The sequence below is a fragment of the Eufriesea mexicana genome, unplaced genomic scaffold (assembly GCF_001483705.2).
Source record: "Eufriesea mexicana isolate 0111107269 unplaced genomic scaffold, ASM148370v2 scaffold3737, whole genome shotgun sequence".
In the NCBI taxonomy this organism is placed as follows: domain Eukaryota; kingdom Metazoa; phylum Arthropoda; class Insecta; order Hymenoptera; family Apidae; genus Eufriesea; species Eufriesea mexicana.
Genome location: NW_016911736.1, coordinates 116,799 through 133,866, shown reverse-complemented (window position 1 = coordinate 133,866; position 17,068 = coordinate 116,799). Strand labels below are relative to the sequence as shown.

Genomic DNA, 17,068 nt, shown 5'->3' with positions numbered 1-17,068 from the left:
CCCCCCCCCCCCCCCCCTCCGCACGCAGTATCAAATGTTTTATGCTGAGAGCTCCGTTTTCTTCGGTCTAGTCTGTTGTGATTCCATATGATGGGCTAGTGTCCTATGGTGCTGGTCTGTTGGTATCCCCGTGATCTATTAATAGAGTAGCAGGTAGAAGAACGACAGGAAAAGGATGTGTTTTGTCCTGGGCCTGCTAGTGGACTCATCAGTAAGGCTTTCTTCTAACAGGCCTTGCCTTACACCAGAAATACTTAGGTGGCATAGGAATTTCTATTTAAGGAAGGTCGAGGCTTCACCGACTTTCTCGCAAGTCCTAGAACCTCCTCCAAGTAGGGATCCATCTATTGGCGAGAGTGAGAATTTGGTCGCTACATATATATATATATATTTATTTTCACCTTACCACTCTAATTATTATCATCTGTGTATACTGCGTATAGGTATATAATTCAGATCGGTAACTCCATTGTTAATAAATCCAATACAATATCGTACATGTACGTACACTCATAAATTAACGTAAAGGAGTACATGACGACGATAAAGCTGTCAAAAATGTAACACGACGATACAAATAAAATGCAATGTAAGAAGAAAGAAGATTGAAGAGGGATGAGAGCGAGGGATGGGGAAGAGTGTAGGAAAACTGTTGGACTTTTTTGGGGAAAGATAGAGGATCGAAAGCGTAGCTATTTGGCCCTCCGAGGCATGTCAATCAATTCGAGAGAATCGATAAGCAATATCGCGGTCTGGTGATTGACCCATAGCCACCGCGGTCGTCGAAATTGCATGCTCCGCACTTACCTGGGTTTTTATGGTCTGCTCCTGGCTCAAAGAAGCATGGGATATCATGGCCAGCTCGCTGACCACTGTTAATAATCTCTGACTCACCCTTTCTATCTCTGATTCTCATTGTGCGCTTCAGACGTTCGAAATGAGCTGGTGGTAAATAGCGAATGGTATTGTTATAGGAATATATACGTGTTTGGTTTCATAGTGATCCTAAAAATCGTCCTACTGTATGTGACAGTATAATAGAGTATACCTTACGATCTTCTCCCGTTTTGGTAAAAACAAAATATCGTATTTTAATACATAATTGTTAGATCATAATAGGTACTTATAATTAATTCAAATTTCTTTCTTTCGATGCAAATGAAGATATTGATTATAGAGGATGAACTCTGGGTAAAATTTAACAAGAATATCTGTCACTATTATTAACGAGAAATGCAAAGTATACTTAAGCATAAAGTATTTAAATAATAAACCTAAAATAATATATTATTGAAGCAATAAATCGACTCACCCTTTTTAGATCTCACACACACACATACACACGTGCGCTCTCCCTCTCTCCCCCTTTCTTTATTTCTCTTTCACTCACTTACTTACTCATTCTTTATCACGATTTCATTACAGTTGTTGACTATTTTATTCTGGCACATTCTTCTAAACATCATTCACATCAGATGGCACTCGCATATACTATATTTTTAGAATTATATAGATTTATTATTCATAGATTGGGTAATTATAAACAAAGGAGTCTCATTCGTTCCATCACACTCACATGAACTATTATATTCAATTACCATTTTTCTACATTACTATCCTATAAAAAGGAAATTTATCGCTAAATGCAAGGGGACTTGAGTATCTCAGATGTTTAAACAGAGAATATTATCATCGATTATCATCTCATTATAGAAACGTCTAATCGAAGTATGAAAAGAATTTTTCATGGACTTCTTAATTTCCATCTCGACGAAATGTGCAGGAACTCACTGAACATGACGTGGCTTCAGGAATGTAGAAGTAGAATGACATGCATTTAGACGATGTAGTTTTCCGAATAAAGTGATAAAATGATGCTTCGCTGGAACAAACAAAATAGTGAAATCAATCCTTATGATTGTACAATAATAATTTAAATGCTATCTGTGATGCCTTTTACAATTATCTTTCCAATTATGAAAAGTAAGGCGTTACTTTGTTAGGTCGTGTAAATTGAATCTTTGACTATAAAATAGATTCTCTTCTTCCATTATTAGATTTGCATGACAATGAATCTACCTTCTTCTGGTAACAAATAAATCAATTTTCACTAGATAATAGATCAAAGTATGACACTACACGAAATTTTGTATAATTCTTTCAGAAAATTATAAATTTGTATTGCTGTTAGTTTCTATATATATTATCAATCTATACTTCATTTTCGAAATACTAATTGCTTTCTCTAAAATAATATTATACGGTATCAATTTTCAAAACGAACTCGTGTAAGCATTTGTGCCTGAAAAATCATCGATACTAAATTTTTATTTGTTATAACTTACGGGTCACCCAAGATTTAATATCATACATTTCAGAAAACGAAATAACGATAGAAAGGAAAGAAATCAAGCACTTGAATTTAAAAAAATAATAAACTGTTGATTACACGTGTATCGTTGCACTTAGAAAAACAAAACGGTCTTTCAGCTATAGTATTCTCTGAACCATTCACTTTTCCTTTGAATTTCTCTATAACCACGCCAATAATGTAGTTTTAATTAGAAATAATGCCATAGACTATTTTGTAGATAGAATAATACATAGAAGAGTTTATAAATACACACAAGAGGTCAGTGGGTTTAGTAATAGCAAAGCTGAAGTTAGGTGTCTGTATTCGAATCCTATAGCATTTTCACAGAAATAAGGCATTCTTAAAATTCTGGGATACCCGGAATCGGTGTCCTGGTTGCATTTATTTCCGTGTTCCAACGGATCACGATCGATAGCCACGCCCTGGCTATAGTAAGTTTCGGGGTGCAGTCGAGCATTGAATCGTTTGACATTTTCGAACGGACGAGTTAAATGTCTCCTGACATTTCGTCGTCTCGGCCAACGCCTTCCAAGTGTCTCCATCCGTATACCCTGGAGAGCCAGTGACCGCTAATTACAGTTCGATCGTTGATCGCTTAGACCAATCATCGTGATTAACCGTGACAAGAAATGCGACACTGAAAGCGGAGGCTGGAACGCTTCGTCGATAGTTAGCTCTAGTAGCCGATGGATTTACGAAACCTCCTATTATGACACCCGCTAGGTATTTGGAACGATTATGTAACAACTAAACAAATTGCGGTTGTAATCAGTGATTGAACCTCATCATAATGCAACACTGTTTAGTTCAATTCTAAATTCATTTGTCTTGTTCAGGGATCTAGAATAACTAACGGATCCAATTTTATTAGAAGGTATTACCGTTCAGTTTAATTTTGAGTGTTCTAAGATAGCTCTAATACCTAGAATAACTGAGGAGTCATTAACTTTTAACTGAGAATAAGTGAGAATCATTAATGTTCGAATAAAAATCACCCTGAATAATTAGCATGGATTGATCACATTAATTTTGTATAACCTGCCTGCTATATCAGAATGATTTGCATTAACTATGTTGATATATCGTAACATGTACGAACAACATCTATACAAGTGATTGACAGCTTTTATGCCAAAAAAGACATCCTATATGACTAACTTGTGAAGGGGGTTACCTTAATTTCTTACTTAAAAGATAAAGGTTACTTAATTTCATTAGTGATAAATTACTATCTTATTTTAATCGCTAATTTATGCTTTGCGTAATTAAAAATTTAAAGATTACTCGACGCTTCGATATCTTGCTTATTGCTGTGAACTTCTAATCTCTACACTTTAAATTATAACTATTTAAGTACGTTCTATTATGCATTAGTTTCTTTGTATTATTATTATAACAATGATAATAGTGAGAAGTTTACAAATATTTTCATTTATTTATTACTTTTACTGGTCTCTGATGACTTCCAGTTACTGATAACCACCACTGATATATCGAATGTCAGTCACTTTATCAAATTATCTTCATACCAGTTAATTGAGAAGAATTACCAAGTCTTATGCAAGTTCTATTCTCATATATAGTAACTTGGAGCAACGTATGTCCTATAAGAAAGTGTCACTTGAAAATGAGCAGAACCCAGTGCACTCAGACGTATTTTGATGGATTAGGGGCGCACAGGTCCTTACCCTCTGTCTACACCCTGTCACCAGTCTGTCCATTGGTGCGTAGGTCCCCTCTAATTAGGTCTGTTGCTCCAAGGGTTAGCAGTCACATGTGGCGTCCACGTCCCTTGACCTATCGCTACCCGAGTAATCGATTTTCAACTTTTAGTTCAAAATTCCACATTCAACTTTGCCGCTTTTGACTTTTAATCGAAGAGTGGGGAAATTAAGGAAGTTGCTTTTCGATAGTCAATGACGTGATTTATAAGTAGATGTTCGTCCGTCGCTTTGGTGGGTCTGTCGCACGTGGGTCCAATCTGTCGATTCTGGTAGTTGGCAATTTTCTGTACTTTTGCACTTAGATACATGGCTTAATTCTCTGAAAAGACGGTGAAGCCGTCTAATCTTAGAGTCACAGTCTTAATACAAAATAATAAAATTGTAGCGACCATCATTCTCACTCTCGTCACCAGACGGATTCCAACTTCAAGAAGGTTCGAGGATTTTTTCGCAAGTTCTCGGAAAACCTCCGCTCCCTGTATACATAACTTCCCGACCTTTCAATAGTATTCCGGTCTAAGGCAGGACCTGCTAGGTAGCTTTACTGATGATGAGTCCACTAGCAGACCCAGGACGAAACGCATCCCTTCCTTTTCCTTTCGTCCCTTCTAACAGAACCTCCATTAGAGAATACTTGTAACAAGCCAACATTCAACAACGATAGGAGAGAACCCCCTACAAAGTTTTTAGAATTATCGAAAATTAAAATAAGAGTTATGGTATAAACACAGTTTCTGGGACGGAACATTTGAAACATACGCAGACTAATTAACGATGACAGTTCTGTAGAACAATAAATAGTCCAGTCTCTGTCATAAATCGTAAAATAAATTGCTGCCCTAAATAGCACTGATTATCCAGATTCTATCGTCGCGATAGACACTTGCAATTCTAACCCATTAACGTTTCGACGCGATTCCGTACAGGTTCGATTGCGTTTCGCTACTACGATACTGCGTGGCCACTATACCTGCGATAACGTCGTTCATGTGGTTAGTGTTTGGTTTAATTTTGTATTCGTACATCGAATGGAACTTGTCTAGGTCTGGCCGGCGAATAGAAACGCTTTTGATTGAATAATTGACTTCGTTCATTCGGCATAATAGGAACGTCTCGTTACATTGATTAATCAGTTAGGGATGACCATTCGAACGAGCAATTGATAAGTTTAATGACTGGTACGCGGCCACGTTAATATACTCATTTATCCATCCGTCGGTGGGAATTTTGGCTCAATGAACAGGATTTCGTGTGATTCACGGGTCTAATGCAGGTATAGTCCGCTAGTAGTTAATTAATTTTCGCGTCGGTAATTTGTTACGTTAAGGAAGTAATTTTGTAGACTCGGTGGATGAGACAAGGGAGCACCGCACTTTCAATTAATATGCATTGTCATCAATCATTTGTATCCATCTAGTAGGATACTTTTAAAACTGTTGATAACATTAAACAGTTTTTTAGATAAAACTTTTATGGTTTCGAAGTGCACGTAATCTGATACGTATTTTTCTTAGGTGATTATGTAGCAATCATATGAAGATGGAGTTTATTTTCCTTAAAGAAAATCGTGTATTTTTTTAGTATATTAATCGGCGTAATTTGTCATGTATCTATGAAATTTAAATTTCTGCATTGTTTATGGTATCAATAGTATAGATATCAAGTATAGTATATGGTATCTATTTCTAAAATTGGTGTTTAAATGTATGTTCTTCAGTTCGAGTACTCTTACTACTATAAATATTTATTTATTTATTTATTCACGGATTAATTCTCATTTGTATCCATTTATAAGATTTATACATTTTTTTACAGATGGGTTAGTTCAGAATTAATACAGGATATGTATTAGTACAGAGTTAGTACAGTGATATACGTCAAAAAGGAATCCAATCGTGCAGAAAACTGATTTGCATAAATTATTGTCCGATTTATACAATTATATATGTCGTAGGCAGTTTAGTTTCTACTAAAAGTTAACCTATGTACCATTAGACTATATAATATTGAAATTAAAACACCTATACTAATAACTTTTGTCGTGAATTTATTAAGGTTTATTACTATTTTCTTCCTATAGGAAGTGAAATAGAAGAATTTATTAAGGTTTATCACGTTACTTAATATATTAACAGCTATACAGTTGCATTTAGAAAATTAAGAAAACGAACTTGACATCTGCACTTACATGTCCACGAAGAAATTACTTACATCAAATTACGTGTTTCTTCAAAACCATTCAAGCTTTGTCTATAAATCTTTTTAGATTAGATTTCAAAGCTACGCTGATGATAGACTGATTCTCGATTTACTCGAATACGTGTTTCTTCAAAACCATTCAAGCTTTGTCTATAAATCTTTTTAGATTAGATTTCAAAGCTACGCTTTCTAACTCTCCAACAATTTTATCACGATCTTCTCGTGACATTATGATAGACTGATTCTCGATTTACTCGAATACATAGTGCACCAAGTATAAACCCTTATACATGTAGATTCTCTGCTTCTTAATTTCTTTATTCCTTTCATTGTATGCAGCTATTCCTAAAAGACATTCAGGCACGTCCACCCAAAACTTTGGGTACCTCTACACTCTTCGCGATAGTCTCGAGTACTCAACCCAAACTCTTCCTTCATGCCTCTGACACTTTAGACTGAGCACCCTTTAGTCGCATATCTATCCACTATACCAAACACTCATCATCAGCTCTACATAAATTCTATTATTCCCACAATACAGGCAAAATCGTATCTGTACTAGTCGTGTATAAGAAGATATTAGTCTTAGATTAGATTCCAGATTTTTACACTTGTTTCCAATATTCTCATAGTGTTAAAGATACCAAATTTTTAGATGCTGAGTGACAGAAAATAAGTTAATAAAGAATTGACGAAAAATTTGAAAGTGGGTGGATGAAGACTGAATATTCGATAGCTGGTTTTTGTTTTTAAGATCACTTTCCTGATTGAAGGGAAGAGACCATACGCTAAGACACACGATCGATGTCATAAATTATGGAATTTAGAACCCGTGACACACTTGCCCAAACACTTTAGGGTCAATTGTCAAGAACCAAAGAAAATTTTTCACGGTAGTTTCCATGGTCGTCTTAAAAATCTGCAAGCGCATTATATCCTGTTTTCCGAAATGATTCGTTTTAGAAAAAGATCGCAAAGTTCATGAAGATGCGGATTAACTACTTATCTCGTTAGTGGTGGATGAAATATTAATAACAATAAGAACAATTCTTTATTTAATTACAAAAAATGATCTAACATAAATATTAAGTATAAATCTAATTAATTTCTCGCAATCACATGCTCACACCTATTTTCACTATTACAACTCACTTATAACTGATCTATGTCCAATCTCTCTGGTTTGTTCTTTCTACTTTCATACATTACATGAATATACACAATTCACACAACACCTCAATCATTACGCGCATACTCATTTATCACAGTAACCTGAATCCATTAGATATTGGCATCCCATGCATACTTGTCCCACTCATCCCTTTCTTACAAATATCGCTCCTTTATTATATCAACACTGTTAGAGTATCTATGTGCTTTAAGATCAACGAGTGTAATCTTGGTCACACAATTATTTTTCGTATCCGTTTATGACAATTTTCGATTATATTATGTCTCTATAAAAATTCGTGGATTTATAGTTAGGAGAAGGACGTATCACACCTTTTCATAGCTTTTGAAATTTTCAAAGCTCTCCCTGTTTAATCTATCTCGCGGTGATCGGGATAGATATAATCTGTTAGTGTCAGATCTGGGGAATATGACGAATGAGAAATAATTTCTCATCACAGTTTCCAATGTTATTTCTTCTTTTTCCTGTGTTGCTATCCTCGCGTCTAATTTTACGGTATTATGAAGGTAAAAATGATCTTCCAGTTTGTAATCTTTGTCTTACTTTAATTTCGACTTATTTCACTGGAATTAAAGAACTCACAATGAATCGTGTTACACATATCCCATTATGTGCCTTAAAATACATTTTATCTATTAACCCTTTGCACTCGGCGATTTTTTCGTTACAGGAAAATAGTAATTCGAAATCTTTCTGCCATAAGGTCGACGATATTTTCAAAATGGTAAATAAGAAATCTTATGCAATTTAAGACGTAGAATTATTTTACTTCGATATTCCACGCATCGTCGGGTAATTGCAAATTTGATATATTAATTAACATCCATTTTTAGAATCAAACTCGAGATTCTTCTAACTGTTAAACTTATCTTTGTGATTTAAATCGAAACTGTAGAAATTATATTTGTTTAAATCAGAATAATTGAAATTTTAGTTATTTAAATCGGAGCTATAGAAATTTTATTTATTCAAATCGGGGCTGTAGAAATATTATTTATTTAAATCAGAATAATTAAAATTTTAATTATTTAAGTCAGAGCTGTAGAAATTTTATTTATTCAAATCAGAATCGTAGAAGTTTTATTCATTTATATCAGAACTATAGAAATTTTATTTATTTAAATCAGGATAATGGAAAATTTATTTGATGTAAAGAGCCCTAAGTCACAAATCAGAATTATGGAATTACAAATAGTTTCTCTGTGGTTAAGTCCTTGTTCTCCTAAGTAGGAAAAGTTCCATTAATGGAGATTAATGTTTTCATTAAAAATTCAGAATTTGCCTCGGTATAAAATAGATTTTATGCAACGTCAGGTGTCGGAGGATGAACGTGTATGACTCTCTGATGTTATCTGTCGATCGTCACGAGTTCTGATTAGCCGGTGATAGCGCAAAACAGACAGCGCCGTTATCACGACAAGGCCCACCAGTCGTGCCGTAATATCGTGCCACACCCATGGGCAAAATGCACTGTCAGTTAACGACCGTTGCTGCTGATGATCATGTTCCATTTAATGGCGATTCCGACCGTTCCACGTGGCGACATTATAATCTTTGGATATGAGAATATTGGTAATTTCGACGATAATTTAGTTACAATGACTCCACGCTCTAATGTGCTATTGTATAGCGCCGTAATCGACGAAAGATTAAGAATAAAATTGAAAATAAACGCGTATGCTTGAATTAAATGACGTTGATAGTAAAGGATCGAATTTGTCGTGTTCTTTTTGTACGTATTTTGTGTAATTATGAAAAATAGTCTTGTTTGTAAATTTTTATTTTTTATTTTTTATTCGTTGCGTATTTTGTCTTTCTAATATTGGAATTACCAAACTAGGCAAGCAAGGTAATGATTTGAAACTATTTAGTGTAAGACTTATTGAAGATATGCTATACTACTATTTTAATGATTACTTTTTATTGAAATACAAGTATAGTTATATTTTTCTAATTATGAATAAAAATAATGAAGCATATATAAATATTTAATGTAGGGTTCCTTCAAATTAATATTTCATTTCAAAATATTTAAATATTTATTACTGCATCTTAATCTTTCTTTGTAATTCTAATTATTTATTACAAATTATCAAAAATCTTTACAGAAAAATGAAATTATATTCATATCAAAATTATGTGGCATCTAATGCAACAATTATAAAATTGCACATTAGTTTCTGCAAATTTTTGATTCTCTTAAGAACTGTTCTATTCAACAAAATACTAAATTCTCTTAATGATTATTCTAAAACCATAGCTGTTCTTAAAAATTATGGTACTATAATCAAAATCAATTCCATAAGTACAATTTAAGTAACACACGGCCCAAGACACTCCATCCCACATCAAAATGAAAATCAAATATCCTATCACAATGAAAGCTGTAACCAGCAGCTTTAACTTCTCCCATCTCATTATCTACTCAATTTCTAATTTTCCAAAAACGTTTTCTTAAATTAAAACTCGCCGGAAAAGAGAAGAAAAACAACGAAAGTTTAAGCACCTCTGTCGATCCCTTTCCCGAAGCTGAACGCTTCAATTATTCCATGACGTCAAATAAGGAGCGCGCCTTGCCGGCAAATCGAATTACACGATCGTCTCGTCAGGATCATCGTGGTAGTGTTCTCTTTATTCCCGATATTAGACAAGATCCAATTTACCGTGAGTTCGGAAGGTGTGTCAACTATCAATATAGAACAATATTGACCCAATTGTACCAGCGAAGGCAGTCTGTGTGCTAACGTACTATAAACCCGATAGATCCCTGTTGTTCGTGGCCGGAAACGTTACTCGGAAACTCTGGATTAATAACGTCGAAACGTGTCCCTGTAAGGTGGTCGTGTAAGAGATTTGGAGCTACCATCTTTTCGTGATCACGTTGCTGACCACGTCCTCTCTACCCAGAAATTTTCGCCTTGCAATGAATTTTCTCTTCGATGATTATTTTGGATTTCTAGAATGATTATTGTGACTAGGAATAAATTGTACAAAATTGTGAGAATTTAAGATTTGGTTCACCAAGGCAAATAGAAATATACAGTACCGTTGCTGACCACCCTCTCATCATCCAGCAATTTTTGACTTCAGATGAATCTTCTCTTGGGTGATAATTTTGGATTTTTAGAGTGACTATTTTATCAAGAAATAAATTGTACGAAATGGTTAGGACCCAAAGTTAGACTAAACTTAATATTAAACTGTATGTGGTTTACATTTCTATAAAATTATTTGAACTGTAAAGGGCTCAAAGTGCAAAAGATCCAGTCGACTTTTTTTGAAGATTTTTTGATAAATATAAAATTATTATTGAACTTATCATGTAAAATATTCTTCGTATATTTGAAACATTCAATTGTATAACACTGTTATCAAAATTTTTGGCAACTCTTAATATTAATCTGTTAGCATTATATATACATAGAATCACTTCACGATTCACGGATAATACAAATTCCTTTAGAAATCCTGCAGTATCTGTTTTATGGCATGGTTAGGATTTCAACGTGTCCTATAGTATAGAGAATGATTTGTTCTGGTTTCCATAGACGGATCAAGCTGGGAATCTTAAAGTGCTTTCAAAAGCACACGCGAACATAATCCTCCTTTTAGGGATAAAACGCAGTGTACAGCTGGAACACCCAGCTCCTCTGACAGATTTAGACGAACTTTACTGAATGCTTCGTAATGAACTATACTTTCTACTGTTATAAAACTTTTCTACTAAAATTTAATATACAACAAATATTGGTATCAAATAAATATTTTATATTCTTCAGGTGTAAAGAACAAATGGTGAATCAATAATTTTTTTTGGAAGCACAGTTTGTTTGAAGATACTATAATATTTTATTGAACCTTACAAACAGAGTTTGTTATTATTAATTGTTTTTAAAGAAAAGTCGGTTAGTTTTTCGTTACCTATTTTCCACTGATATCGATGAACAATATTTTAGGTATATGCATATGCGTATAACATTCATTGAAAATTAAATAACAGGAAAATATTGTTTCGTGTTACTCTTTTTACGAGGTCACGATGATAAAAATTGTTTTTCTGTGACAATGTCAGGAATATATTACGAGCATCCATCAGATTTGTTCAAGAAATGCAAACTTTTTCACACGTGGAAATAACAGCCCTGAAAAAAATAAAGTTTATCTACCTATGCAGCTTATGACTTCGCATTAATCAAAAAATTTTAAGGTATACTTCAAAAAATTCCCTGTAACAGGGAACATTTCTAGTACCTTTTAATATTAGTACTTCATGTCCTGTATTCGAATTTTGAATAACAGATTCATATTGCAAGTTTTCAGAAATAATAGTCATTTAAAGTTGAGTAAAACACAAAATTTATGTGTAATTTTAAACAATGAAAGAATACGCGAGTAATAATAGTTATTTAAATTTTATTGATACATAGAATTTATAAATGGTTTAAATTAATAAAATGAAAAGTAGGAATTAATAATCATGTGAATAAAACAAAATGTATACATAGTTTAAAATTACAAAACAGAAAATAATAAATAACAGAAATTTATAAAATGTAATAAACGGTTTATAAAAATTTAGTAATGTGTTAACATAACATCTGAGATTTTGTTATTATTATCATTAATACGAGAAAGATTCCACTATTTTAGAAGATATTTTTTCATTACATTAAATACAAATTACATTAAGAATGAAAATTTCAGGAAATTGAACAGTTTGTGAAAAACACATTTTTTACCCATCTGCATAGATAGTAATTTATTAAATAAATATTAATTATAATGTTAAATAGGTTTAAAAAATTGAATATCTCGATTATAAATATTTATAGAAATCTAGAATTTAGTTATATATTATCATTTATACATGTTTCCAATAAAATTTATTAAATCTGTGCTACTAAATTAATCATAATTATGATTGATAGATATACAATATATTACAGAGATTCATGAACGTATTACGATGGAAATAAATTTGTTTCCAAATCACGTTTCTAAATTAATGATACATTTTATAGTCTGCACTTCTTTCGTTTTTCTGCAATTTATCTGTTTCATTTATCAAAGTGAATGAATTTAATCCTAATAAGTTTATACATGGCTACCAATTTCCTCGAACTCTTCATCTCCTACTCGCTCATTTATATTCCTCATTCTCGTTGCATTCTTTTCGTCTCATAAATACAAATTTCCTCCTCTACTATCCCCAATTTCCGTGTTTCTTCTGAATGGAGTTTAATTTGTCTTTTGTCTGGAAACTCGTGTTAAATAAAGATGTTTAGTATAAAAAAAGAAAATAGAATTTTCTGGCCAATATACCCTTTTTTCCTTTCATCATTTTGTATTTACATGCATTTGAAACTTTCTTTATAAAGTCGTTTTTAAAAATATCATAATTCGTAACCGCTGTATAAAAATATACCTCTTTTTAAATAAAAGTATATAGCGATGCCTAAATTTATTATAATAATTTTTTATTTTGTATATAATTATCGATTTTGTATAAAATAATTTACGATCTATTTTATACTCTTTCGAATAACTTTCAATGAATAACCCTTAGTTAGAAACTTTAATTAATTAATTACCTGATAAAATAGTTTCGTTAAAATCTCAAACTAGAGTCATTTATTTCTCATCATAAAAATACACCTTGAAAGGCTGAAATTATGAAAACATATATGTAGGATCGCGTTGTATAGATAGGCTAAAGTAGCATTGCTTTATTTCTTATTAAAATACAATAAGCTATACTTATATTACGGCTACGAAACTAGAGACCCGCTACGGGTACGCTCGACTTTTACTTCTTAGATACTATCTTGAAGACCGTGAAGGACTGTTTCGCCCGCGCCCTTGTACCGCCTTGTGGTTATTTAAACCATTCATTCTGTCCTCATCTATACCCACTTCCTCTTTCTCAATCGGTCGGTAACGTATCCTAAACACTCAGGCGCATTCATAGACTTCCACTCGTTTATCGCATTCGGCTCTGTCATAAATATCCCTTACATTCGTACCTTTTGCACGCGGTCACTTTCTTTGTAAACCCAAACACACTTAACATTCTTTCAGGGCTGTCCTTATTCCATATGTTTCCTTATTCGTGTAAATAAAAATATCGAGAGCATGAAAAATTTGCTGTCTCTAAAAGATAATATAACGATATTACAAAAGATTTAGAAATAATTAAATTCGCATAAGCAATTCGATAAGTGATAACTTAGAAAAATCAAAAAAGTAACCAGCATACATTTTCTTTTTCCTTTTTTTTTTTTTGTCATTTTCATCTCAGATGAATAATAATATAGTAACATAAATTATTCCCAAAAATATGTCGCACAAACATGTTCCTCTGTACAATTGAACAAGAAGAAATTTTATTGCTAGCTCTAATCGAATAATTTTCTTTTACAGGTCACGCTCTCCATTTCCATTCTCATCAGTCTTCACGTGTTTTTCCTGCTGGTCGTTGAGATCATTCCACCTACGTCGCTGGTCGTGCCGCTGCTTGGAAAGTACCTGATATTCGCCATGGTACTCGTTTCGATAAGGTAAGTGCTCGAAACATATTCCAACTAACTTAAACACCCGTCTATCAGCGAGGACTTTTCGAATATATCACGCTGTACAAAGGCTCCAAAGTGATTTTCCTACAATGCGAGTTTCGTATTTGCCTCGAAATGTATTCAAAGAGTTCGAGGTGTATATTAGCCGGTGCGTATGCGCGAGGGTACAGCAGCGCCACGTAGCAGTCGATGTTAGAAGCTTAGTTTCTGATAAGGAATATCTATTTCGATGGATGTATAGCCACAGGTACCGAAGTCCTTCTTTCTTATTTGCATTGTCAAGATCGTGTAAATAAAATTTAATTGACTATGCATTAATTCAGTATACTAGAATATGCTGAAAATAAATTGTAATACAGTGTTCTTAAAATTCTCGTTAGAGTTTCGTTATTATATATTATTCGTTTCACGGTCAAACTGATGGGATACGTGTATTTGAAAACATTTTAAAAGAATAAAGGAGTTACACTTATAATAGTGGACTTCAGTCAAATGAAATAATACGTATCTTTTTAGTAATTATTAAATTCCATATATGATTGCTGGAATAAAAAAAATTAATGTACATATTCTTTCTTTTTTGCGCTATAAATATCGCGTCGATTTATAAAATTATCAAAATTCATGGGAAACCGTCGAATAAATTAGTTTTTACTTAAACGAAGAGAAATGTTCCCAGCAAAAACTAAATAATGAACTTTTAAACTAGAACTGTAGTTAAACTGTAACTGAAACTGTAAAACAATCGGAAACCACAACGCCGCGTTTCGAGAATTTATCTTTAATTGACTTAGCTATAAACATTTGCACGAAACTTCTAGGCAATATATTGTCCTAATCTGAATTAGACTTTATGGTTGGGTGAACCTAAAGGATGTGTGTTAAAGAGAATCTTCCATTACGAACCGATCTGAAATTGATTAAATGATGTTTATAATATACAAATAGAAAGAAGAATATAATAATTAATATATTTAATTAATCGCTAATAAATTAAAGTAATTAATTAATCACTAATACCTTTGTTATTAGCAGTGATCAAAACTAATCAAATTGTTATATATTAATTCTAATTGTAAATGTTATAAACATTCGATTAAATATTAAATAAATATGTTGTTTATTAAGTAGGTTAAATTCAGGATGCTTAAGTCATCTTAAATACTTAAAATATTTGTTCAGAAAGGAGACATAGAAAGAACTAATGACGTTCTTAAAATTTTCTAAACTTGTTTTAACTATGACAATAAAACATTTTACCATGTCATTCATAACAAAAATACGTATGTATATTTAATAAATTATTGAATTTCGGAATTACAGGGATCCATTTTTATTTTATCTGTAATTTAAGTACGATTAAATACTGCTTTAATTATTGCAGGTTTTCAAAAATGGAGTAAAAATCAAAGGTGTGTAAAAATGATATACTTCTTGTTCCACTACTAAAATTATTTTATTACTAAACTTCCATTCAATTCAGAAAGGCAGGTAATACAGTTTCCATCGTAAAGTAACCTGTGAACATTTGAAATCAAATTCATCTCTCAAAAAGACCTGCTAGCTCTGAAATGTCTCGCTTTCAGTTTATTCCACCCCTTTCCCACCCTTATGGTAACTGTCGCTCTTCTTCTTGCTTAGAGGCAAACATCTGTAGATGTTTCGTGTACACACATAACATCTAGAATCACCAAAGAGGAGAAACAAGTAATGGATATTCTTGACTCCCTGCTCGATTGGAAATTGAATTTGTCGCAATCACATTTACGATCATTTGAATCAATGGTACCAGTGAATGTACTAGCCCATCGTACTTATCACTTACTGTTTCTGCGTCCTTTTCTTTTGATGTTTTTAGCCACTCGTTTTGAAATTTCTTCTTTTCCCGTGAATAAATTTTTAATTTAATAACTAAAAATTCTTACGAAGTTTTAATCAAATAGGGTTCGAGTTTTTAAAGTGTAAAATTTATAGAATTAAATTATATTTTTGTCCAATTTGTTTCAAATCGCCATTGCTTACGTAGATTGTAGTTAAGGACTTTTTATTTATAATAAAAATAATAATATATGTATTTTTCACTTACTTTATATAACTGATAGATTATTTTACCGGTTCTTATATTATTTATACATTTTAACATAATGCAGGATATTATTACATTTTTGTAATAAAATAATAGAAACTAATTATTAATCAATATTTATCTCTATTGAGTATTCAAAAAACATGTCTCGTTATTTTTGATTACACTAAACTAAATTTATTACAGCGAAAATAATAATACTTATAGATATTGTATCGATTATTTTCAAAAATAGACATCAGGTATTAAGTGTTACTATTTTCATTGCAAATTACACGAATATGCTTTTTAAATTATTCTTAATGTGATCATATTTACAACATGGTTCATAGTCTGTGAAAATAAATATTTATAACGTTATTTAAAAAGTTTGATATTTTTGCATGGTTATGAAAGTGAACTATTGTTGAGATATTTATTATACGCTTGACAGAGATAAATTTTGATTAATACTTTTGTTATGTAACTGCAGATGTATATAATAAAACGTGGATAAATATTAACGCTGTTTATTCCTGATTTAAAAATATATGTATAATTAAACCAAAGTAAATTACATTCTATACATAGGATGTTAAATAAAACGACGATACAAATTTTCAATAGAACATACATGCAGTACTGTACACGCCACAACAATGAAAGAACAAAAGCTATTTTGATCCGATTGAATTAATAGAAAAGGAAGGAACACTGTCCACCGTAAATTCTCCATTTTATTACGACGTTATATAAAATAACAATATAAACTTTCAGTAGAATATACAAACATATACTGTTCAAAGCACGGAAATCAAGCAGCGAGACTTATTTTGTCTTCATTCGAAATATCACCAAAGGAAAGAACGTCGTATACCACGAAGTCTATATTTTATTACGACGTTATAAAAAATAACAATATAAAATAACAATGAAATAGTA

At 32.2% G+C, this 17,068-nt stretch overlaps 1 protein-coding gene across 1 annotated transcript in view; it reads left to right on the top strand.

Moving 5' to 3' along the window:
• Positions 1 to 17,068, top strand: part of nAChRalpha4 (nicotinic acetylcholine receptor alpha4) — a 113,619-nt gene that overhangs the window by 13,970 nt on the left and 82,581 nt on the right. Inside the window, exon 4 of the mRNA XM_017905172.1 lies at positions 13,910 to 14,046. Within this exon, the coding sequence (XP_017760661.1) occupies positions 13,910 to 14,046 (137 nt within the window). The remainder of the gene's footprint in view (positions 1 to 13,909; positions 14,047 to 17,068) is intronic.